Source organism: Mobula hypostoma, chromosome 1 (genome assembly GCF_963921235.1).
Source record: "Mobula hypostoma chromosome 1, sMobHyp1.1, whole genome shotgun sequence".
Classification (NCBI taxonomy): domain Eukaryota; kingdom Metazoa; phylum Chordata; class Chondrichthyes; order Myliobatiformes; family Myliobatidae; genus Mobula; species Mobula hypostoma.
The window spans coordinates 143,820,959-143,847,901 of NC_086097.1; the positions used below are offsets into that span (position 1 = coordinate 143,820,959).

The window sequence follows — 26,943 nt, forward strand, 5'->3', positions numbered from 1 at the left end:
CCAATTAACCTACCTGGTACATGTTTGGGGAGGAAACTGGAGCACCTGGGGGAAAACTCACACATTCCGCAGGGAGGATGTACAGGGACTCCTTACAGAACAGCACTGAATTGAACTCTGAACTCCGTAATGCCCTAAGTTGTAACAGCATTGCACTAACTGCTACAGAGCACCATGACCTCCATACGGTCTGTGCTGCACTTTCATCTGGTTGGCTGCCTAGTTTTGTGTATGCTTGGAACTGCTCCCCAGCTGGCATGTGCTTCACTGAACCTGGGCTGGTATGATGCTGTTGTGGAGCCGGGGATGTACCAGGCTGCATGGTTGCAAATTTAGCTCTACTTAATTGTTGTTGACGACCCTCAAAGGTTTTCAGATGCCCAACCCCGAGCTGTCAAATCTGTTCTCTGAATGCATGGTAATGCACAAAAGATAATTGATAGCTGCAGTGTTACAATGGAAACAGGAATGGCCCTTTTCTTCATTTCCATCATTCAGCACAATTGTCGTTGATATCTGCCGTGACTGACTAAATCAAGCCACACGGAGCTGTAATTGGGATATATAGAAATGGGGAGATACAGAGATGGCATTATTCAGAACAGCAGATCTTCTGGAGAATATCCAATATCTCCTCACACAATATTTTATACTTCCTAAATACAAAGACAACAATAAATAGTTAACTACATGGCTATAATCACCTACTTAAGTCTAACATTTTGAATGCAGACAGGTCACTTTGCAGAATTGCATATATCCAATAGCACATCCCATGTAGCCGAACCCTTTGAGTATTCAGTACAGGTGAATCAATCATGAAATCCACCTTCTGGAAGCACCACCTATTGAAGACGTCCTCAGTGGTGGGGAGGCTAGAGCCCATGATGGACTGGCTGATTCTACAACCCATGCAGCTTTATTCAATTTTTTGCATTCGAGGCCCCCATACCTGACATTGTTGTAACCAGTCAAAATATTCTTCACTATACGTCTGTTGAAATTTGCTAGAATCTTTAGTGACATACCCGATCTCCTCAAGCTCCTTATAAAGTATAGTTGCTGGTGTGGCTTCTTTGGGATTGGGCCCAGGACAGATCTTCAGAGATGTTGATGACCAGGAATGTTACGATGCTCATCTTCCCCACTGCTGACCCCTCGATGAAGACTGGTGTACATTCTCCCAATTTCCCCTTCCTAAAGTCCACAATCAGTTGATTCCTTGATCTTTCAGATATTGACTGCAAAGGTGGTGTTGTGACATCACTCAACTAGCCGTGTGTCTCACTCCTGTACGCCTCCTTGTTACCATCTGAGATTCTGCTGATAATAGTTGTGTCATCGGTGAATTTACAGTACTGTATATTGGTTAAAATAGGAAGGTGGTTGGGAACAGTAATATAGGTACCTAGCTTTCTATTAGGTTTGTATTACAAATACTATTTGTAATAATATTGTGTTATTTGGTAACTGGAAAGTTATAATACACAGTCTTAGGCACCCTAGCGATATATATTTGTGCCTAAGGCTTTTGTACAATACCGTATAGACAGTGTTTGAGCTGTGCCTAACCACATAGGTATAGCAGGAGCAGAGCAGTGGGCCAAGCACACGTCTTTGAGGTTCGTCTGCATGGATTGTCAACGAGGAGGAGATGTTATTTCTGATCCACACAGGCTGTGGTCTCCTGATGAGGAGCAGAATGGATCCAGTTGCAGAGGGCCAGGTTTTGAAGCTTGTTGATTAGTGCTGGAGGGATGATGGTGTTGAGTTGTAATTAATAAACAGCAGCCTGATGTCAGTATAGCTGTTGTCCAGGTGATCCAAAGCCAAGTGAATCACCAGTCAGATTGCATCTGCTGCATACCTGTTGTGGTTCTCAGCAAATTGCAATGGATCTATACTCTTGATCATGCAGAAGGTAATTCTACCCATGACAAATTTCTCAAAGCACTTTTTCACAGTAGATGTGAGTGCTCAGGGCGATAGTTACTGAGGTAGCTCACCTTGCTCCCCTCGTGTGATTAGAACCTTTTGAAGCAGGTGGGAAACCCTGACTGCAGCAGTGAGATGTCCTTGAACACTCCAACCTGGTTGGCACAGGTTTTCAGTGCCCTGCCAGGTACACCATCAGGGCCTGACGTCTTGCAGGGGTTCGCGTTTCAGGCCACGACCTTTTTTCTCGTGGGTGCCACGCTCTGCAAGAGCCTCGGCAACCACTTTTCAAGTGGTTGTCTTGGAGGAAAGATTCTGTGAGTGGTCCCCCACGTCCTTCTCACAGAGCAGCTTTTTTTTTTATGAGGCCGAGTTGCGAGCCCAAAACTCAACCGGGCACGGATGGAAAACGTGCCCGGGAGCAGCCCGACTGGATTTGGACTCGGTAACCTTCGCTCCGGAGTCCGGCGCTGATGTCAGTGACTCACGACCTTTTAGCAGAACTGAAAATGAAGGGAGCAGAAGCCAGAATAAGAAGGACGGGAGAGGGAAAGGAGTGTAGGCTGGCAGGTGAGACCAGATGAGTTGAAGGACAGTGTCTGGGGGAAGAAGGGAGGAGGTGATGTTGGAAAGGGTAGACTGAAGATGAAGAAATTTGATAGGAGAGAGCTGTAACCATGGAAGACAGGAAAGGAGGAGGGGAACCAAAGGGAGGTGATGAGTGATGAGGAAAAGGGAAATGGTGAGAAAGTAACTAGAATGGGGAATGGAAAAACAGAGAGGAGGGAATGGTTATTGAGATAGGCAGAAAGATCACAGTCTGATCAGACATGATATTATTGAACATAGGAGCAGGCACAAGGGACAGAGTGGACTAATTCTTTTCCTTAATCTCTGTCTTTTAATGTTTACTTCAGCTAGACTGAATTCCAGTGCCTGTGATATGTAGGCAAAAAATTCATTAGATTTTTTGATAGTTTTCCAGCCAGCTGTGTAAATATTGTTCAGATCACTATTTGCATTGTCTCCTTGTGGTACCTGGTATCACTGATCCTTCATCCTTGACAGATCTCAACTGATTGTCATTGCATTGATTTCAAAAGCATGAAAATGATATGCCACTCCAGGTTACTGTCCTCATTACAGGCAGAATTGGAGAGGGTGCAGAAGAACTTTGCCAGTCTGCCTCCATTAAAGGATACGAGCTACGAGGACAAACTTGGATTGTTTACTCTAGAGAAATGGAGGCCGAGTTGAGGCCTGATATAATTTCATAAGATTATGAAAGGCATTAATAGGGTAAATGGTTAGAATTTTTTCCCAGGGTAGAAGTGCCAGAGGACATGTATTTAAGATGAGAGGAGGAAAGTTTTATGGTGATGTGCAGGACAAGGTTTTTTCACACCGAGAGTGATAGGTGCTTGGAACAGGCTGCCAGGAGTAGACGTGGAAGCCGATAAAACAGTGATGCTGAAGAGGATTTGAGATAGGCACGTGAATACATAGAGTCCGGAGGGATATGGACCATGTGCATGCAATTTAATTCAACACCATGTTTGGCGCAAGTGTGAGGATTGATGGGCCTTTTCCTGTCCTGCATTGTTCTATGTCCTATGTTCTCACTGTCTCACCATAAATCGACTGGTATTCACACATATACGGATAGAGTCTTCTCTAAGTATGGACACACAGTGATGCAATTAGTAGGAAAGACGTGATAAGCCAACTTTGTAAAATTATACAACCAACTGGAACACAGTTAATAGACTGAACTTGAAAGTTCAATATTAAGTGCATTTGTTTTGCAAATATGCACTACCCCTTTTGATGTAGATACTTTAATGCATTTATGAAAGAATTGCATTGTATAAAAAACAAGAACATAATGTATCCAAATGTAGAATATATGGCTAACAGGCAGCTGGGAAAATGATCAGATTTGAACTACTTAAGTACTTTTGACCAAACACAAAAATTGTCAGCTATGTGGCAAATAGGAATAAGGAAATGAATGCCCAAAGCTGCTTTCCTACAATGCAACAAAAACCTTAGAGGCTGATGGACAAGATGAGGGTCTGATACATTGTGAAGAGTTCAGAGAGGAATAGACAGCTGCAGAGGATTAAAGGCATTTAAGGGATTTGGAGGAACAGTTCTGTTCATTCTGCTCCCACGGGGAATGTTGTTTTAAACTTATTTCCTTTGAGAGTCTCATCTATGACAAAATAACACTGAAGAATTGACAGCATTGAGATGAAGAATAGTGATATGTCATTTTAAATGCTCCTTATTCTGGTAAAAATACTCTCTGACAGTATTATCAAACTTGCAAACATGGCCCAATACATCCCTTTCTCCTAAATCCATGACCTCCGTCACTAAGAAGATAAGAGTACAGAGCACACGAGAAAACCATTTTCTTCAGATTCCATTGAGTCACACATTATCATCATCATTCATCCACTGTCACTGGGTGAAATTCCTCATATTCAACACCCAAAATTATGGGAACAGCTTCCCCACACTTATTAACTGTTCATAAAGACCCACTATCATCTACACAGGAGAATTCAGGGTGCTTACATACAGTACCTACTGACCTGGGAAAGCAGCCAACATAATCAAGGACTCCTACCGCCCCGGTCATTCTCTCATCCCCCTGCCCCTCCGTCAAGCAGAAGATACAATAGTTTAGGGGCATGTACCCCCAGGCTCAAAGACATTTTCTATCTCACTGTTATCAAACTCTTGTGCAATCCTTTCATACGCTGAAAGATGAACTCTTTGCGGCCCTTGCACTTTATTTGTCAACCTGCACTCATCCTCTCTGTGAGTCCAACACTAAGTGTGCATTCTGATTGTCTTTTTATTATCTTGATGAATGTATGTATGACATGATATGACACAAATTACTCTATCTACGTGCATGTGACGATGGTACACCAATACCAATACCAGCAATGCTAGAATGTTTATTGTAAAATAACACATCTTGAATTTTACTTAGAGATGCTTTCTAATAGTAAAGGAAATCTATTATCATCACAATCTGACTGACAATTCTCCCACCATCTTAAATGCCTTGTGACATGAAGAAACAAGCTATCTTCAGAAGAAACAATTAAGTGTTAGCTGTGATTCCTTACGCGCAATTCAAGAACAAATGAAGGAAGAAAAAAAATTGCTGTCCCAGGCCAATTAATTCCTTTGATTTCTTTGGCTGTTGCATGATTTTTCCGATACAACTGAGTGGGCAGGTACAGCCTCATTAAGCTCTTTATAAAACTGTTGAGCTGGATATTGAGCAGTAGGTATGGAATGGGGCTTCTCGGATGCATAACCACCTGGCTCAAAGGTGAGAGTGTTATTAACTGGAGTAAGGTTGACGCAAACCCAGTTTGATGGGTTTTTATATTGCAATGATCTGACATCTGACCTCTATTTTGTTACTAGTTTCAAGGAAACAAAAATTAACTGTCTATGCTGTAGACTCTGAATTAAACAGGATGTTTACTTGTTCTCCTTCTCAGGTGAGAGTGGTGCTGGCAAGACGGAGGCGAGTAAGTACATAATGCAGTACATTGCTGCCATCACCAATCCCAGTCAGAGAGCAGATGTTGAGAGGTAAGAGCGAGTCACAGGCCCTGTTTTTATTTCTTTCTCCTTTACAATTACATACTCGAAATGACATTAAACAACCTTGAATCTTGCTCTGGCAGTTTTATTTGGAGTCAGGCCTGCACATGCAGGCTTCTCTCGGTCTCCACCCTGCTACGAAGAGTCACCTGCCACTTGTTTCCACCTGCAGCCTATTTAAACCCAGCTCTCATCCACAATCCTTGTTGACTCATATGAATTAGCCGTCCTCAACCAGTTGATCTTAGCCTTCCGTTGTCTTGTCGTGTTAAGTACCTGTTCTCTCTTGTTTAGTCTCCTTGTGGCTTGTTATCTAGCAGTTTTTCACTCACTGTTAAGCAGAAGTAAAGTTGTTGCACACTGTCAAATTGTCTCCGCTGCTCTGTGTTTGGGTCAAGCCTCCTCCTCTACATTTCCTAGCATTTGGTCGCCATATTATAGGGAGGACGTGAGAACTCGAGAAGGAGAGTCCAGATTTATGAGAATTGTTTTGGGAATGAAGGACTACTGCTACAAGGCAGGAGTTGAGAATCTGGAACTGTTTGAAAAGAGATGACAAAGGAAGATTTAGCATAAGTAAAATAAAAATGAGGCAAAGTGGATTGTTCTGTCTGTGGAGAGGTTGAGGACTAGAAGTTGCAGTATGACATAAAAGGAAGAGAGTTAAGAATGACTTAGGAAAAATGATTTTGCGCAGCATGTTGTTGGAATCGAGATACGTTTTCTGCAAAAGGAGTTACATTTCCTGAAACCTTCAAGATAAAATGGGGTAAATATATGGTGAAGAAAAATTTGCAAGGTTACGGAGAAATGATCCAGGGAGCGGCTAGTGTGTTGTTCTGGCAAGATAAATATTTAACAATAAACTGCAAAGATAAATACTTAATATAAGAGCATTATGAGATTAAATTTGACATAGCAATGTGGAGAAGTTCAGGGAAAAGATTCCAGAATTTAAGATCAAGAATGGGAAAACAGGAGTATGAACAAAGGACTTAAGCCTGGAAATGTAACTGCGTAGTACAACATGATTGAATACTCGGTGTAGGAGTACCAAGTTTTGGATGTTTGTTTCAGTCCTTCAATCACGTGCTGAAAAGAATGCATTAAAACACTGAAATATTAATGCTTTTGTTAACTTTAAAGCACTACATTTGATTTCACCTTGTAGGCTGTGTGAATATGTGCATAATTCACATGCAGTACCTGGATCTAATTCCTGGAAGTGTGCACCGGGTACACAAAGTATTTGATAATGTTTTCTTTTCTTTAAACTTTCCACTGTGTAGCGTGTATGAACATTATGCAACACAACAGAATAACTGATATATTTCTTTGTCTGAACTGTAGATCTCCACTTAACATTTTTGTCTTCTTTGATTCTACTAGACTTTGCTGACACTCCTCTGAAGGTCTTTGAAATATTACATAATGTTAAAGCTACTATTTAAAACATGTTCTTGGCAAAGCAATGAGGTTGTCCTACTTTATATTTAGGAGTAGGAATGAAATTAGTTGATTGGCAGATGAATTGAGAAGCTTCCTGCTAGCAACAGAAATTAATACTAAGAGATTCATTTTCAGTTTTTGAGGTCGATGCTACCTTTGTGTTATTTGTAGTTTCAAAGAAGAATATTTTTATCTGACCATCTATTCTATTTATTTCATTGCCAACCCCTGAACATTTCAAGTGTGAAAAACACATTGCTAAAATCAAACTGCATCCTAGAAGCATTCGGGAACGCAAAGACAAATCGGAATGATAACTCCAGCCGTTTTGGGAAGTACATGGACATCAACTTTGACTTCAAAGGAGACCCCACTGGTGGACATATCAACAATTATTTGCTCGAGAAAGTAAGACAATGCCTTTATTTTCCTTAGAGTTACAGACCCTCAATTTGCTTTTGCAGTGTACACTGTACATCATAAATATCTCGCTTTAATTCTTAAAAACATTTTAAGGACCGTTCTTTACTTCTTCTAGTTGGCTATATCTTACTCATTTTATCAGTGGTTTTCACACATTTGCTGCTCTTTTCTATCTATGGGTCTGTCTCCTGTTATTTCGTATATCTTGAGGCCGCTCATAATACGATAATGATAATATAATAATGTATTATATCATTGAGATATAATAATATCATCTATCTCAAACACTACTTGTTGCTTTCTCTGATCTCCTCACTGCCTCTCTTCTTTCACTTTCCCTCTCTCCTTGTGTCACTACAGCTTTTCTCTTTCCCCTCACAATTTATAATTCTCCACTTAATATCAGCACCTGAGCACTTCCTATCTTCTCACATCACCATGCCACCCACCCCTCTCCAAAACTTACACTCCACATCTTCTCCTTTGGACCCTCTTTCCTTTTCTCCTACACTGCTCCTCCCCATCCTCTGCCTCTTTCCCATCATCCTCAAGCCCTCCTTCACTCCGCAGCCCTGAGGGAAAAAATCAATATTGCTTTCTCAGATGATGGATGAACAGGATAGTCAGGAGAAGGCAGAAGGTGGGGACATCGGTGTCTAAACACCCCTCGTGTATAAGTGAATGGAAGCTGACAGGCATCCATGTGCGGGTTTAATTACATGTAGAGCAATGCAGTGATAGACTTGGACAGCAAGGATACAGACCTTTTGGCCATTATTCTATGCTGGCCATCAAGACCCCTGTTTCCATCCAGGGGGTCAGTGTGGACATGGTGGAGGATTACAAATACCTGGGGATATGGATTGACAATAAACTGGACTGGTCAAAGAACACTGAGGCTGTCTACAGGAAGGGTCAGAACTGCGTCTATTTTCTGAGGAGACTGAGGTCCTTTAACATCTGTCGAATGATGCTGAGGATGTTCTATGAGTCTGTGGTGGCCAGTGCTATCATGTTTGCTGTTGTGTGCTGGGGCAGCAGGCTGAGGGTAGCAGACACCAACAGAATCAACAAACTCATTCGTAAGGCCAGTGATGTTGTGGGGATGGAACTGGACTCTCCGACGGTGGTGTCTGAAAAGAGGATGCTGTCCAAGTTGCATGCCATCTTGGACAATGTATCCCATTCACCACATAATGTTGGGCACGGGAGTACATTCAGCTAGAAGCTCATTCCTCTGAGATGCAACACTGAACGTCATAGGAAGTCATTCCTGCCTGTGGCTATCAAACTTTACAACTCCTCCCTTGGAGGGTCAGACACCCTGAGCCAATAGGCTGGTCCTGGACTTATTTCCATCTGGCATAATTTACATATTATTATTTAATTATGTATGGTTTTATATTGCTATATTTATACTCTATTCTTGGTTGGTGCAACTGTAATGAACCCCATTTTCCCTCGGGATTAATAAAGTATGTCTATCTATCTATCTATCTATCTTATCTATAATAGTTCCACCTACCATCACTTTATTCATGGTCTTCTATGCCTTGGCCATTCAACTGCTCATTTAGTTACCTCTTAGATAAATGTTGAGAGAGTCGCTGTTTCCACACCCACTCAGGCAGTGCATTTGAGTACAAGAAATAGGACGCCATGTTACACCTGTACAAAATTCTGGTGATACTGTATTTGGAGAATTGTATGCAGTTCTGGTTGCCTAGCCAGTGGAAGGATGTCATTAAGCTGGAAAGGTGCAGTAACGATGTTAACAGGACTGGAGGGCTTGAGGTATGAGGAGAGACTGGATATGTGTTTTTTTTTCCTGAGTAAAGGAATCTGAGAGGTGACCTTATGGAGGGATATAAAATCATGAAGGACATAAATAAGATGAATGATGAGCCCTTTTCTTGGGATAGAGGCAGCTAAAACCAAAGGATATTGTTTTTAAGGTAAATCGTTTAAAGTATTTTTGAGGTACACCTTTTTCATAGAGAGTGGTTGGTATATGGAACAAGCTGCCAGAGGTAGAAGTAGTACAATTACAGCATTTAAAATATATTTGGCTTGGTTCATAAATAGGAAAGGTTTAGTGGAAAATAGACCAACTGAAAGCAACTGGATCTTACTCAGGAAGACACCTTTGTCACCACAGATGATTGGGGCTTGGGGAGTTTCCAATCTCTATATCTCCATGACTCAATGAGATAATAACTATCCTCTCAGTGGAAGATACCTTAGATTCCTTTTAAATGTTCTACCCATTATCCTAGTTTTAGGCACCTCTGCTTAGTTGTGTACAATAGGTTCATCTCAGTCTCTTCTGCTGCAAGGAAAGCAGACCCATTCTGAAATCTCCCTCAAGATAACTGAAATGTTCTGCGCCAAGCAACAACATTCTTGTGAATCTCCTCTGCACCCTCTCCAGTGCAATCATGACTTTCCAACAATGTGACACTCTGAATGTGTGTGCGTCGGTGGCTGTGTATGCATGCAAATGTATGAACATGCATGTGGGCATGTCTATGTATGATAATAAACATCTTGCAGCAGAACTTGACTCCACTTTCCTTAAAGCCCTTGTCACTGGGTCTAGACCTTGCTCCGTTAAGATGATGTGGTAATTGGTGTGGAATAGTTTTCTTATGTTAAATGCGGTCACACACAGGCAACTTCAGATTCCCTGTATGAAGTTCGGTGCCCAGAGCTCCAGCTGTCTTTCTTTAAGACAATGCATGAGTTCAGGTGTTCTAACACAGCTGTTCTGAATGAGACATAGTGGTCAGGAATGGCCAGCTCAAAGAACAAGATAGTGGGTACACATGCTTCTAGAAGGGTAACCTGAGAGACGAATGGTGATCTTATGGAATGGGTTTCACAGTGGAATGAGAGCTAGCGTAGACGCTCAGCAACACCCACCCACCCCAGCCCATCCCACTCCATGGGATTTTTACTCTGATGTAGACCCAGCAGGCTGCAGACATCAATGCATGCACACCAATCCTAGAAACTACAAATGGAGAACGTCTGCTTGAATCTTGAAAAATCTCTGGCTCATGCCCCAGAGGACGGTGAATTTGTCCTCCTGATAGATTCTCTGCTAAGCTGGAAGGGATGTAATCATGATTGTGGAAGAAGCAGCCAAGGTGATGCAGCTCATGGAGCTGCTTCCTCATAGCCCCAGTGACCTCGTGTGCTGCCTGTAGGGAGTTTGCACTTTGTCCCTGTGTCTTTGTGGTATCCCCTGAGAACTCCAGTTTCCTTCTGCATCCCAGGGACGTGGGGGGGGGGCCGTGGTTTACAGGAAATTTGATGGAAATGTGGGAAGAATAAAATTGGATTCATGTACAAATAATGAAAGTGGATGTTTGATAGTTGGCACATACTCGATGGGCTGAAGTGCCTGTTTCCTCCATGACCCTATGAGATATGTTCTTTTCTTTGATACATAGAGACGTTTTCCCACTTGGTCAGAATGCCAAATAGGGAATTCAATATAAAGCTCATTAAGTAGAGAGTACTGAGAAGGTGGAATTTATTAAGAAAGGAAGTGTTTAAGGACAATGAGTTAAATGTATTAGACCAAGCAATCAGATGAGGAAGAACAGAAAGACTGTTGGAGTTAGATAAAAACAGAAGGTGATAATTGAACTGCATACCCAGTGTGAACTCTAACGACCTTTTACTGTATTCAATATTCCATGACTCACTCATATAAATGACTTTCTATTTCCTTGTTCTAGTGGACGTTGTACATCTTAATATTTTCTGGTGGGCATATTGCTGTTAATTTTCATGGACCCTCTTCTTGACTTACAAAATATTGTTTCTCTCTCTCTAGTCGCGAGTTATTGTGCAACAAAAAGGGGAAAGGAATTTCCATTCATTTTATCAGGTAATAAGCGATCTGCTATTGTCTGATTTATTTACCCAGTGTATTAATTTCAAGTAATAAAGGCCAGAACCCAAAGGGTGGCTGGTGACTGTTGGTTGTGACGCTCTGATTGGAATGGTTCCTGCAAAAAAGATGGCAGCAAAATGCCACGCTGGGAGGGAGAGCAAACTGCAGCGTGGGAACAACACACACAAGTTGGGAAATAGGCTCCAACAGGCTGGGCATGCTTGCACACAAGTCACTAAAAGCTACCATGTGGTGCAGAGTCAGTTAGGAAGGTGACTGGTATGTTGGCCTTTAATGCAAGAAAGTATGAACATGAGAGTAGAGCTATTTTATTATAAATATACAGCCTCTTGATCAAACCATATTGAGAATGTTGTGTACTGTTCTGGTTTCCTTATCTAAACAAGGAGGTACTTGTTCTAGAAGGATTACAGTGAACACTGCAGACTGCTGGTGTTTTTGACATATTAGGAGAAATTGAGTAGGTCAAGGCTTTTTCTCTAGAGTTTGGAAAAGAGGTGGATATCAGAGCACACAGTATTCATAAAAAGGCTTAATAAGGATGTTTGCCCTGCCTGAGAATTCTGGAACCGGGGTCATAATAGCTGAATTGGACAGCCTCAGTGGTTGGCTCCAGATTTCACATTTCTGTTGAAGACTGCTGAAGTTTGCAGATATAGATAATGCGATGATCAGGGAATAGGCAAGGAGCGTTTAAGGAAAAGCCGAAAGGTAACTTCACAGAAGTCCTCAGCTGTTCTGATCTTAATAAGACTAGAGAGAGAGAGAGAGGAGGCTGGGAGGGTGAAGTGAGGAGGCAGGATGAGAGGGGCAGTGCGACTAGAGGTAAAATGATTTGTTACAGAGTATTTGAATCTGGTAATTGGAATTGGTAAGATACAATGAAAGCTTGTCTTGTGTGCTGTTCATACAGATTAATTCATTACAGCATTGCATTGAGGTGGTGCAATGTAAAACAATAACAGATTGCAGAACTAGGTGTAACAGGTACAGAGAAATTGCAGTGCAGGTAGAAATAAATTGCAAGGTCATAATTGAGTTGGCTTATAAGGTCAGGAGTCCATCTTATCGCACTAGCCCACCATTCAATAGTCTTATAACAGCAAGGTAGAAGCTGTCCAGGCCCCTGTTGGTACATGCTTTCAGGCTTTTGTACCATCTGCCTAATGGGAGACTGGATACTTGGGATGGCTGCGGTTTTTGATTATGCTGGCTGCTTACCTAAGACAACTCACTGCAGTTCCTCACAGTCACAAGTACGGCAATTGCCATATCGTGGTGCAACCAGATAGGATGCTTTCTATGCTGCATCAATAAAAATTGGTAAAGGTCGATGGAGGACATACCAAATTTTTTAGCTTCCTGAGGAAGTAGAGACATTTGTGTTTTTTCTTGGCCGTGGCACCTGTATGTTTGGACCAGGACAGGCTTTTGGCAATGTTCACTTCTCTCAACCCTCCTGACCTCAGCATTCTTGAGTCGAAAGGAGCCCTTCCCGTTTTGCGTTCAGGAAAGAGGTGTGCTGAATATTCTCATTTATAAATGCTAAACGTAAGTCATTATTAACTATACGTAAAAGGGTCGAACCCACACTCTTAGCTTCAATAGGGAGCTGGATCATTAAGCCGAAGGAAGGCATTCCGAGCAACGATCAGGGCTTTGTAACACTAATCTGCTGTATATGTTGTGGAGGCTAATATCTTCTACCCCTGATTGGTGTCACTTCATGAGGGCCCATCTTAGGTATTCAATATTTTAGAATCCCTTAGAAGCTGGAGAAACTTATGGAAATAACCACAGAAGATTAAAAAGAATAAGCTATTGGTGTGAGGTATTTAGTTCTGAATGAGCATCTGAGGCTTGGTTCAGAGTTGCTTTTTATCCTAGAGTAGAGAAGTCACTGGTTCAAGAATGAGTTTAGGTTCAAGACCGCACAGGGCAACCCTGAGAGTAAGCTGTACCACTGAAGGCACCAAACCAAGAAGCCAAGTTAGCTGCTTAACAGTTGTAGTGTGTTGAAGAACTGAAGATGACTCCCTCAGATGCAGGCTGTACTGGAATGGAGGCTTCACTCAGCTGCAGGTTTCTATTTGCAGCTGTTTGGTTTGCCATCAATTGAACTCAAACACACCACACTTCCTCTGGCTGTCACGGCTGCTGCACCCAAACATCCTTCTCCCTCCATGAACAATGTGCAGCTGCCAACTATTGACTGATAGGTGGAAATTCGAGCTAAATGGTAAGTGAACAGTAGGAATTATTATTTATAATTTAGTGCTTTACGTGTTAAATTTATGGAATCCGGGTGTTCAGGAAAATTAAATGAACAAATGGGCACTTAGACTTGCAAAAACCAGCATTAAACCATTACTTTTCACAATGAGTTTTAACGGTTATAAGAATAAACTGTCTAGCTAAGATGGTGTGGTTTCATTTCCTACCACATTTAGGACGTACGTGGCTTGCTACACCTTTACACATTTCAAAGACTACTTGGGCTATGGAATATATTTTTAGAGTTGGACATTGATTTATCATAGTTAGTGCAACATTGTTGCCAGAACATTGTTCTCAGATGTAGACAGGTCTGGGAATTTAGCACAAATCTGATGGATTGTTTTAAAAATATACTGAATATCCTACCATGAAGGGACCTTGAGACCCTGCTTTGATTAGGCTGCATGTCACTTCATTCATTGCTTGATCCTAAAATGGCAGGGCATCTTAGGATACGAGATAGATGCAGACTTCCAAATTTGCTTTTGATTCAAGAACAAAACTAAAAAGAAAGGGAGATGATTAGCAATTTCAAATTTTTGTATCAAATTGCCAAATGTCTTCAAAATATGTCAGGGAGAAAGTTTTGCATATTATATACATTCCAGATTTCAATTTAATTCAGAGTCTGCCCCATTTAAACAAGCTTTAAATTGTGTGTTAAAAATGGTGCCTTGTAAAGAATTAATCATGTGCACTCATTAATCCTGCACACTGGATCAAATGTATTTTTTATAAATCCCTTTCATCTGTCTTGCTGTTTCCAGCTTTTACTGGGTGGTTCTGATGAACTGTTGAAATCCCTGTACCTGCAGAGAAACACCACGGAGTACGTATTCACCAGAGAGGGAGCATCTGCCAATGTAAGTAGACACAGGATGAGTGCTTCAGTATTGCAGTTACCTTGCCGACCTAAATTATAAGTTTCTAATATCATGCAATAGCTGGAGTCACATACACAAGTTAGATATTTGGCTCCGAGATAGTATGTTTCATAATCAGGACCAAGTTAATCTGAAGTATTCCCAAACACATTTCCAGCAGGAACTTGAAAGATCAATGTCACTAAGATGACGACCTTGATAGACTTGATGATAGAAGGAATATACCTACATCCCATGAAGCATGTATGCCTGGTATATGTACCAAGACTTAGTGAGTTTTTTATTTGTTTTACATTCCATCCAGACAGGTATTAAAAAGGAAAACAGTTACATTCACGGAGAAAATGCAGTTCAGGTAGACAAATAAAGTACAAGGGCATGACGAGATAGATTGGGAGGTCAAGAGTTCACCGTTTAGCGTATGCCTTTTCAATAGTCTCACCTTTGGGCGGGTGAGTCTCGTCAACCTTGGACGGCAGCCTGCCTAGGAGAAGGAAAACTCTGATTTTAAAACTTCATTGTCTTGCGGCCATACCCAGCCATGGGAAAGGCTTCAGGAGTAAACCCCGAGGAAGAAATCCGGAGCTGGGATCCCTAAGGCAGTATGATGTTGTTTACAACTTCACTCTGGCAAACTCTGCGACGACACAGGTGCCGAGCTCTATCGGCACTTGCTCTTCCCTTGGACTACATCAGTGACGTGGAGAGGGGGAAACCTGCTGCACCAGCAACAGCCTTGTGCCCTGGAGAGGACACAGTCCACCAGAGGGGCAAACCCATGATCCCCTGGGATCGATGGCTGCCTACTACTGTAGTGGGATAGAAGCTGGCCTTGATCCTGGTGGTACGTTCCCTCAAGCGTTTATATTTTCTGCCTGATGAGAGCGAAAGAAGAGAGAATGGCTGTATGGGAAGGGTCTTTGATTATGTTAGTGGATTCCCTGGGGCAGACAGAGTCAGCGGAGGAGATGTTGGTTTGTGTGACGGACTGAGCTACATTTGTAACTCTCTGCAATCTCTTGTGGTCTTGGGCAGCGCAGTTGTTGTACCAAGCTATGATGTATCGGAAAAGCTTACTTCCTATACATGTGAAAACTGCTGTGAGTCATCGGGAACATGCTACTTTTCCTTACCCTTCTGAGGAAGTAGAGGCATTGGTGTAGCATTCAGTAGCATCCTTGTGGCTGGACCAGGACAAATTGTTGGTGATAGTTACACCTAGAAACCTGAAAGTCTCAACCATCACCATCTCAGCAGGATTGATAGAGACAGCAGCATGGATTCGCCCCACTTCCTGAAGTCAATGACCAGCTCCTTTGTTTGAGGACATTGATGAAAAGATTGTTGCCTTGATACCAGTAGACTCTTTATCTCTCTGCTGAACTGATCTCGTCATTGCCTGAGATCGAGCCCCCCATGATGGTGTCATGTACAAGTTGTAAAACAGAGTTAGAGCAGAAACTGGCCACATAGTGTATTGGAAATACAGTAAGAGGTTGAGATTACAGCCTTGCAGGACACTGGTGATGAGAATAATTGTGGAGGAGTGTTGCTGCCTATGCTTACAGATCATCCTCTTTTGACCATGAAGTCAGGCATCCAGTTACAGAGTGGGATGCTGGATCCTAGGTCTAGGAGCCTGCAGATGAGTTTGTTTGGGATCAGTGCACTGAAAGTGGACTTGCCATCACTAAATAGGAGAATGACATAGACATTTTTTTAAAAATCCAGATGTTTGAAAAACGAGTGCAGGGCCATGGAGAAGGAGTCTGCCATGAACCTGTTTTGATGAATTTCAGTGGGTCAGGGTTGGCAGGGAGGCTAGAGATTTGTTACAAGGGGAAAATACATGAAAGTGTGAATATATCCCTGAAAGTGCGGAGATGACTTTTTATTTGGGTCAGGCACCTGACGATCAAGAAGAATCAGGTTTCAGTTTGGACATTTCTTCTGTCAAGGTGGGCAATGGTACTGTTAACATACAGCTGGGATCCAGGCTGACCATTAGTGTGAACTGGTTTGAAAAAAAGGAAGTACTGTATCAGCAAGAGACCAGCCCTGATGCAAACACGTCCACAGTCCTTAGAAAGGAAGTGGTTACCATTTAAAAAGAAAATCAAACAAATTTTTTTACTTCTTTCCTAATTTGTTTTTGCTTGTGTTGACGGCTGATGAATTCTCAATGTATTGCTGTTCTAAATATAGGAAAAAGGGAGTAGTGGTTGAAGCAGGTTCGACGTTGTCGTTTAAAGTTAAATTGGATAGATATTTGGACAGGAAAGGAATGGAGGGTTATGGGCTGAGTGCAGGTCGGTGGGACTAGGTGAGAGTAAGAGTTCGGCATGGACTAGAAGGGCCAAGATGGCCTGTTTCCGTGCTGTAATTGTTATATGTTTCTGTGGTAATATGGTTATAGTCTTGACTTGGTCAAAAGCATCAACACCCAGTTCACTGAAGTTAAAAAATGTCAGCAATTTAATTCCAACACAAGGATGGGAATCAGATCAATAGAGTTGCTAAATTGGTTACTCTTGTCATGTATACTGTGGTACAGTGAAAAGCTTGCCTTGCATACTGTCCATGCAGATCAATTCATTACAAAATTGTATCGAGTTAGTACAAGGAAAACAATAGCAGAATGCAGACGAAACGTGTTAGTTACAGAGAAAGTACACTCCAGGTAGAATAGAAGGTGCAGGTCATAATGAGATAGATTATGAGGTCAACAATCCAGTTTATCATACTAGGAAACCATCCAATACTCTTATCTCTAGATACAACATTAAGTCATGTCATCTGTAGAAATTCTCTGATGACTCAGCAATAGTTGGGTGTATAAAGGGAGTCAAGTCAAGTCAAGTCAAATTTATTTATAAAGCACATTTAAAAACAACCTATGTTGACCAAAGTGCTGTACAAACCATAACAGGTAGCTAAAATCACAAATACGAGAAACACAGATATAAACAACAAGGCACACAGCTTATAGGCACAAAATAAACAATACATGAGCCTAGGCACAAGCCAAAAATCAGCCACATCAGGGAGATTCAAACGCTAGTGAATAAAGGTAAGTTTTGAGCCTGGACTTAAAAGAGTCAATGGAGGGGGCAGATCTGATAGGGAGGGGAATGCTGTTCCATAGTCTAGGGGCTCCAACAGCAAAGGCACGGTCACCCCAGAGCTTACGTTTAGATCACGGGACAGCCGGGAGCCCCAAGTCAGCCAACCTGAGGGATCTGGAAGTAGAATAAGGGTTTAGAAGGTCTGCGATATAGGAGGGGGCCAGCCCATTTAGGGCTTTATAAACAAACAGAAGAACCTTAAAATCAATTCTAAACCATGCTGGTAGCCAGTGGAGAGAGGCCAGGATAGAAGTAATATGGTCCCTCTTCCGGGCACCTGTCAGGAGCCTGGCTGCAGCGTTCTGGACCAGTTGCAGATGGGACAGGGACGACTGACTAATCCCAGTATACAGGGAGTTGGAGTAGTCCAAGCGGAAGGATATAAGGGCATGGAAGACTTTCTCGAAATCTTTGAAAGAGAGAACCAACTTGATTTTGGCAATAGTATGAAGCTGGAAAAAACTGGCTTTTACTACTCCATTAACTAGCTTGTTAAACTTAAAGGTGGAATCAAATATCACACCAAGGTTTTTGACGTGGGGTTTGACAAGGGTGGACAGGTTACCAAGACTGTTGGTCATCACTTTGATGGAGTCAGGGGGGCCAAATAGGACAACTTCAGACTTGCCTTCATTCAGCTGTAGGAAGTTTTGTGCCATCCAACACTTCATGTCCTCAAGGCAGTTCATGAGGCTGACTAGATTTGACTGGTCGTTTGGTTTCAAGGGGAGATAAAGCTGTATGTTGTCAGCATAACAATGGAAGGAAATGTTGTGTTTTTGAATGATTTGGCTCGGGAAGCATTTATATAGAGAAAAGAATGGGACCTAGGATGGAACCTTGTGGGACCCCACAGGAGAAACTAGCTGGAGAAGAGGAAAATCTGCCTATGTTGATGGAGAAGCTTCTATTTTTGAGGTAGGATGTGAACCAGTTCAAGGCAGTGCCATCAACACCAACCCCGTACTGGAGACGGTCTATTACAATGGCATGATCCACAGTATCGAATGCTGCGCTGAGGTCAAGAAGAATTAGGATGGCAGAGTCACCTGAGTTGGTAGAGAGGAGGAGATCATTGTACACTTTCAGCAAGGCAGACTGTGTGCTATAATAAGCCTTAAAACCTGACTGAAATTTTTCCAAGATGTTGTTTTGGTGTAGGTAGGGCAACAATTGACTAAGAATAACCTTTTCAGGAACCTTTGACAAGAATGGAAGTTTAGAAATAGGTCTGTAGTTACTAGGTAAGGTAGGGTCTAAGTTGGGTTTTTTCAGGAGGGGCTGGACCACAGCGCGCTTGAAGCAGGTTGGAACGGTACCAGTGGCCAGGGAGCTGTTGATAATAGAGAGGATGGGACCGGCTATGTAAAAGACATCCTTCAGGAGGGCAGTGGGGACAATGTCAAGGGGGCAGGTTGCAGGTTTCATGGTGGAAACAATCTTTGTAAGGGAGGGTAGCGTGATGGGTTGGGAACAGTCCAGTTTAGATGAACAGACCAGTGAGACAGTTAGGTCACAGATAGGGGGAGGAATATTCATTCTAATGTCTTCAACTTTGCTAATGAAGAATTTTAAAAGTTCTTTGCACTTAGCAGGGGACACATCTAAACTAATACTGAGGGCAGGACAAATGACAGAATTTATGGTACTGAGTAAGACCTTGGGATTATGAGAGTTGTTAGAAATTAGGTCAGAAAAGTATTTTGCTCTTGCAGCCTTAACTGCATCCTGATATTTGTGGAGATTATTTCTCAAAATTTCGAAGGAAATTTGAAGCTCATCATGCTTCCACTTTCGTTCGGATATTCTGCATTTCCGCCTCAGGGCTCTGGTGATGTCATTCAGCCAGCGCAGACCTTTAGGCTTAGGCTTTTTGAATTTAAGAGGAGCAACAGTATTCAGAATAGAGGAGCAGGTGGTATTAAATAAGGAAGTACGTTCCTCAGTGCTGAGATGGGGAGGAAAGCCTCAATAGTGCAGGTATTAGCAACAGCTATGAGAGCCTCAGAGAACTTATTGACACTCGAAGAGTTAACATAATGAGAGCAATGTCCAGGAAGATGAAATTTAGTAGGGGAAAAAGGCAGAGAAGCATCAAACATAACAGCACTATGATCCGACAGACACGCATCAATTATTTCCACATTGCTGATCGGAAAACCAGACGATAAGACCAGGTCAAGTGTGTGGCCTAGCATGTGAGTGGGTCCAGTGATAAGCAAAGCAGATTAAAAGACTCAAGCAGATGCATAAAGTCACTTACGAGAGGCTTAGCGGGACAGCAAACATGAATATTAAAGTCACCAAGAATCAGAGCTCGATCAAAGTTGGGCATAGTATTTGAGAGGAAGTCCGCAAGTTGAGTGATAAAATCTTTATGTATTTCTGGTGGACAATACACAAGAGCAATTAAGAGGGGATTGACCAGGCCCATTTTAATTAATTGCACCTCGAAGCTGGGGAAATAATCAGAGTTCAGTAGACGGCAATTAAAATGTTTCTTAAACACAGCGGCTAGACCCCCTCCGCGTCCGGAGGGTCTAGGCATGCTAAAAAAGTTACAGTCATCTGGACAGAGTTCAACAAGTGGAGCAAGCTCACCTGTGCTTAACCAGGTTTCCGTCACCAGTAAGAAATCCAATCCTTGGACGGTGAAGAAGTCACTGAGAATAAAAGTCTTATTGGATAAGGATCTCGCATTGGTCAGAGCCATTTTGACTGGGATAGCAGTATAATCTGACAATGGCTCGCTCGCCAGAGGGCGGAGGTTCTGGAAGACAACTCCACCATGCTTCACAAGTGGCCTGACGGGGAGCCCGCAGGGCAGTGGTCTGGCGTCCAGGTCTGTGTCTGGGATAATCGGTCGGCGAAAGGCATACCTGGTCTCGAGGGAGTGCCGAGAAATGGAGTTACGTGGCCGACCGGGTCCAACATCGTCGAGCTGCAGAAGGTAGACTGGTTTCGAGTGAAAGCGGACAAGATTCCTGTGCTTAACCGAGGCGCCTGCACATTTACTCTGCCTCCTAGCTCGTTTCCTATGGTGGCAGCCGCAGGGCCGAGCCCATATACCTTCAGGTAGTTGGGAAAGTAGAGAGCGGTGAAAGCTTCTTTGTCCAGAATCCTGAGTGAGTAAGTCCACGACAGAGGCCCGAATATTCAGTAGTGTTTGACGATCATAGACAATAGAGGCTTGCACATCACGTATGCACGGAGACACAAGGATGGATACAGGGCCCAGCTGGTGCAAGCTGAATCATCTGCAGCTCAACATCAGTAAGACAAAGGAGATGGTGATGGACTTTAGGAAGACTAAATCTGCACTGCTCCCTGTTACTATTGATGGTGAGGACGTGGATGTGGCAAGGACCTACAGGTACCTGGGGTGCACCTGGATGACAGACTTGAGTGGAGCACCAACACAGAGGCTGAGTACAAGAGCCAGGATGCTTCTACTTCCTAAGGCTCCTATGGAAAATCCTGGCAATTCTAGACAATGTTTCTCACCCTCTGCATCCCACCTTGGCTGAACAGAGGAGCACTTTCAGTAAAAGATTAAGACAACTGTGCTGCTCCAAAGAGCACTATATGAGGTTAATCTTACCCTCGGCCATTAGGTTCTATAATGAGTCAACCTATAGCCAGGGAAGTGATGACCCTCTCTGTTAGTCTGTTTGTGGTAACTTATTTTTTATTCTTTCTACTTCACTTCCAATATTTACATCTGCGCACTTGTAATGCTACTGTACTGTAATTTCCTTTGTGATCAATAAAGTATCTATCTACAGCAGAGGGGTAGAAGCTGTTCAGTCCGGTAATACATGATTTCAGGCTTTTGTGTCTTCTGCCCAATGGGAGAGAGGAGAAAAAGGAATCTGCAGGGTGGGTGAGGTCTTTGATTCTGCTGGTGCTTGTTCTGCTTCAACTGGATCCTCTATTTCCTCACTTGCAGATCTCACTCAGTTCAGATTGGCAGCAACATCTCCTCCAGAATCGCCATCAGCACAGGTGCACCACAAGGCTATGTGCTTAGCCCTTTACTTTACTTACGTTACATTTACGACTGCGAGGCTAAACATAGCTCCAATGTCATATTTAAGTTTCCTGATGTCACCCCTGCTGTTGGCCAAATCGGTGGTGACAAATCAGCATGTAGGAGGGAGATTGAAAGTCTAGCTGAGTATTGCCACAGCATCTCACTCAATGTCAGCAAGGCCAAGAAACTAACTATTGAATATAGGAGGAGAAAACTAGAGGGCCGTGGGCCAGCCCTCATCGGGGAATCAGAAATGCAGAAGGTCAGCAATCTTAAACTTCTCAGTGTTATCATTTCAGTGGATCTCTGCTGGGTCCAGCATATAAATGCCATTACAAAGAAGGCAAGGCAGCAACATTACTTTCTTAGAAGATTCCGCATGTTATCTAAAACTTTGACAGACCTCTATAGACGTGCAGTGGAGAGTATATTGACTAGTTGCATCATGACCTGGTATGGAAACATCAAAGCCCCTGAATAGAAACGCCTACAAAAAATAATACCACTGAATTTCAAGGGGACATGGATTTAAATATGTCATAGAAAATGGCTGTTGTTAGTAATCCTGAATGTTTCTGAAATCTATATAATTCATCGCCCTATAGCTTGGTGCTAACCCTGTGAATTTCTTACCTTCACGTTCATTGTAATCCATTTCCAGACTGGGATTAATGACAAAGCAAACTTCAAGATGGTGAAGAATGCAATGGAAGTACTTGGGTTCAGTGAAGAGGAAATCGCTGCCATCTATAAAGTCTTGGCCACCATCCTGCATCTGGTGAGGATAAACTTTAATTTTAAATTGTTTTACATAAGCCCCTAGGATACCTTACTAAAGGAGAAAAGAACAGAAAGAGATGAAAGGTTTAACAATGAATGTGAAGTGTGGATTTGATGAGGGAAAATCTTGTTTCACCAAGCATGTTGAGTAACAGTAAGTGTATACTGGCAACGTAGTAGATGCAATTTATCTCGGCTTTCAAAAGGCTTTCCCTAAGGTTCTCCATGATAGTCTAACTAAATCAAAGAAGCAGCAGAATGGATAGCTTGCTAGTTTCAGGACAGTGAGCAGACTGTGAAATTAAAGTTAGCTGTTCACTGACAGTGGGTAGCAGCATTCCACAAGGACCTGCTCCACTACCGTTTACAATTCATATCTATGATGTTGATGCTGGAATCAAAATCCCCAACTCTCCATTTGCAGATGATACCAAGTTGATTTGGGGAAGGAAATACCATTATTGAAGAGGATTGCAATAAAATTGTGCAGAGTATTAAAAACTTGAAGAATAACAAATGATCAACAGATGTATCTCAGCAGATGGGATCCTGGAGTGGAGTGTAATCACTAAAAGTTGTGTTGCAGATTAACAAGGTCACCAAAATTCCACAAATTACTAAGGTTTATTTCCAGAGACATAGAATTTTAAAAATATGGAAACTGTACTAAACTTGCAGAGAGCCATGGTTCTTGTAGCCATATTATAGAAAGGCTACAGAGGCATTGAGTGAATGCAAATAAGGATGGAACTGGAAATTCAGGTGTATAAAAATATAAAGAAAGGTGAACATATTCAGTCTCTGTTCTTTTGAGAAAATGATTGGGTTGACCTATATAGGTCTCTGAAATTTCAAGGAGTTTTGATAAAATGGGTCTAGAGAGAATGTTTTCACTTGCGGGGAAGTTCAAAACCAGGCGCCTTTGATATAAGATAGTCTCCAGAATATCCTATAAGGAATTCTCTTTCCAATGTTTTTATTATTATTAATTTTACATATAAGAATACAGAATATAAGAATATATATATCAATACATTATACTAAATTGCATATAAAGACTCCTGACCCTATATTCATACAGATTATTTAATTTGTAACATTGAAATATAGTAGTTTTATTATATTAAAAAAATTTAACCCATTACCAAGACCGAAGCTGATTTGTAAGGAATAAAAGGAAAAAAATTATTAGTCATCACCTGTGCTTTAACTGCAAATCAAAGGTTTTGAAGATAATTCAAAAAAGGTCCCCACAATATTTGAAAGTCTTGGCTAGATTCAGAGATTGGATATCGAATCTTCTCTACATTTAAACATGACATGACATCACATAACCATTAAGCATGAATAGGAGGGGCCGCATTTTTCCATTTAAGCAAGAGCGTCCTTCTGGCCATAAGAGAAATAAAAGCCAAAATGTGCAAGTTAGATGACGCCAAAGTAATATCCTTTCCTCCAACAACACCAAATAAAGCAGTCAAAGGATTAGGCTTAAAGTTTACTTTGAGAAGTACTGAGAAAGTTTGAAATACTTCTTTCCAATATTTTCCAAGACTCGGGCATGTCCAAAACATATGAATGAGTGAAGCTTCTCCATTATTACATTTATTACAAGATGGAGATATATATAAATAAAAACGAGACTTATCCTTGGTCATATGGGCCCCATGGACCACTTTAAATTGTGGGAGAGAGTGGCGGGCACATAAAGATGAAGTGTTAACCAATTTAAAAATCTGATTCCAAGTTTCCTCAGAAATTGAAGTCTGTAAATCTTGTTCCTAAAGATTTTTAATTTTATCTAAAGGAGCACTTCTTATTCCCAAAAGCATATTATAAATATTAGATATAGAACCATCATAGAAAGGTTTCAAATTAATTACATCTAGTAGATTCTTATCAGGACTCTTAGGAAATGTACTTATTTGAGACCGTAAAAAATCTCTTATTTGTAGGTATCGAAAAAAATGAGTTTTGGGTAAACTATATTTAGTTGACAGTTGTTCAAACAAAAAGAGACTTCCCTCTACAAACAAGTCCTGAAAGCATTTAATACCTAATCTATCCCATTCTTTAAAAGCCACATCAATCATAGAGGGTTTAAAGAAAATAATTAGAAAAAATGGGACTCGAAAGAGAAAATCTCAATAAGCCAAAGTATTTTCGGAATTGTATCCAAATTCTCATAGTGTGTTTAACTACCAGATTATCAGTTAATTTACTCAGAGACAAAGGAAGTGAGTATCCAAGAAGAGAGATAATAGAACATTTATTAACAGAGTTAGGGAATTCAAAACAGACATCTTTACCCAGTGAGTGGTGAGAATATTAATTCACTATCACAGGGAAACAGATGCTGCAAGGTAAACCTGTGTGCAAAAAAAGGCAATAGAATATTATTTATTTATTTAGCAATATAGGACCTTCCAGCCCTTTCAGCCATGCCACACCAAACCCTCACAATCCCAAATAAACCCTAACCAATATTCCCTCTAATTTTTAATGACCAATTGACGCAAAAATCTTGGGCTGTGCAATGTTTTTGCCCGGTGACAACAACATGTGTGCACTAATTTCTTCAATAAAAACAGTATAAATAAGCCATTTCTAAAATCTGCAGACACATCACCGCAAACTCCACATTGTCAACACTGTCTGCATTAGAAACCAGTAAAGGAAATGTGACTGTGAACTATCATGAAATATACTTAACATGCCAATGAGGTGGAGGGTGACAGCCTTTTGTGTGCAATTTGAATTTCTTTGTGCTGGTAGCAAAAGATGTGTGTGCATGCACACACGCACACCTGAAGGGAATATTGACACTAACCTAATCACGGGAGAATTTACAGACCTTTTCATTGCTAACTGCTGACAAGACATCAACCATCTTGACTTTACCACTCTTCTCTCCAACTCTAACCTCTCTTCTTCTGAACACACTGCTCTCCACTCTCTCTGCATGAATCCTAACCTCAACATCAAACCCGCAGATAAGGCGGTGGGGATGCTGTAGTAGTCTGGCAGACTGGCCTCTGCCTTGCTGAGGCCAGGTGACAACTCTCAGACACATCCTCTTACTTTACCCCTCGAACAGGTGCCCACTAAGGAGCACCAGGCTGTTGTCACCCGCACTATAACTGACCTTATTAACTCTGGGGATCTCCCATCCATTGCCACCCACCTCATTGTTCCCTAATACCACACTTCCCATTTCCACCTCCTACCCAAGATCCACAAACTTGCCTGTCCAGGTAGACCCTTTGTTTCTGCTTGTTCCTGTCCCACTGAACTTGCATATATCTGCATACCTTGACTCAGTTTTATCTCCCCCAGTTCAGTCCCTTCCTACCTACATCCATGATACTTCACATGCTCTGGATCTTTTCAATGACTTCAAATTCCCTTGCCCTAATCATTTCATTTTCATCATGGACATCCAGACCTTATACACCTCCATCCCCATCAGGAGGAGCTTAAAGCGCTTTGCTTCTTTCTAGGAAACAAACCCAACCTGTTCCCCTCCACCACTGCACTCCTCTGTGTGGCAGACTGGCCCTCACTCTCAATAATTTCTCCTTCGGCTATCCCTACTTCCTTCCAACCAAAGGTGTAGCCATATGCACTTGCATGGGTCCCAGCTATGCCTGCCTTTTCGTCTGCTACGTGAAACAATCTATGTTCCAAGCCTACACTGGTATCACTCCCCAAACTTTCCTATGCTACATCGATGACTGCATTGGGGCTGCTTCATGCACCCATGCTGAGCTTGTTGACTTCATCAACTTTGCCTCCAACTTCCATCCTGCCCTCAAATTTACCTGGTCCATTTCTGACACCACCATCCCATTTCTCGATCTCACTGTCTCTATCTCTGGAGACAGTTCACCTTCTGATATCTTCTATAAAGATGCTGAGGATGTTCTATGAGTCTGTGGTGGCCAGTGCGATCATGTTTGCTGTTGTGTGCTGGGGCAGCAGGCTGAGGGTAGCAGACAACAACAGAATCAACAAACTCATTCGTAAGGCCAGTGATGTTGTGGGGATGGAACTGGACTCTCTGATGGTGATGTCTGAAAAGAGGATGCTGTCCAAGTTGCATGCCATCTTGGACAATGTCTCCCATCCACTACATAATGTACTGGTTGGGCACAGGAGTACATTCAGCCAGACTCATTCCACCAAGATTCAACACTGAGCATCATAGGAAGTCATTCCTGCCTGTGGCCATCAAACTTTACAACTCCTCCCTTGGAGGGTCAGACACCCTGAGCCAGTAGGCTGGTCCTGGACTTATTTCCATCTGGCATAATTTACATATTATTATTTAATTATTTATGGTTTTATATTGCTATATTTATACTCTGTTCTTGGTTGGTGCAACTGTAACGAAACCAAATTTCCCTCGGGATCAATAAAGTATGACCATCCAGCGGTCCCCAACTACCGGGCCGCAGAGCATGCGCTGCCAGGCCG

General features: G+C 42.0%; 1 protein-coding gene across 2 annotated transcripts in view; it reads left to right on the top strand.

Moving 5' to 3' along the window:
- Positions 1 to 26,943, top strand: part of LOC134351244 (unconventional myosin-Id-like) — a 135,583-nt gene that overhangs the window by 11,027 nt on the left and 97,613 nt on the right. For both annotated transcript variants that reach the window (XR_010019105.1, XM_063057340.1), the window contains exons 3-7: positions 5,466 to 5,559; positions 7,263 to 7,428; positions 11,288 to 11,341; positions 14,413 to 14,508; positions 22,349 to 22,465. Coding sequence is in view for 1 of the 2 variants with exons in the window: in XM_063057340.1 (XP_062913410.1) it covers positions 5,466 to 5,559; positions 7,263 to 7,428; positions 11,288 to 11,341; positions 14,413 to 14,508; positions 22,349 to 22,465 (527 nt within the window). In the remaining variant the exon portion in view is untranslated. The remainder of the gene's footprint in view (positions 1 to 5,465; positions 5,560 to 7,262; positions 7,429 to 11,287; positions 11,342 to 14,412; positions 14,509 to 22,348; positions 22,466 to 26,943) is intronic.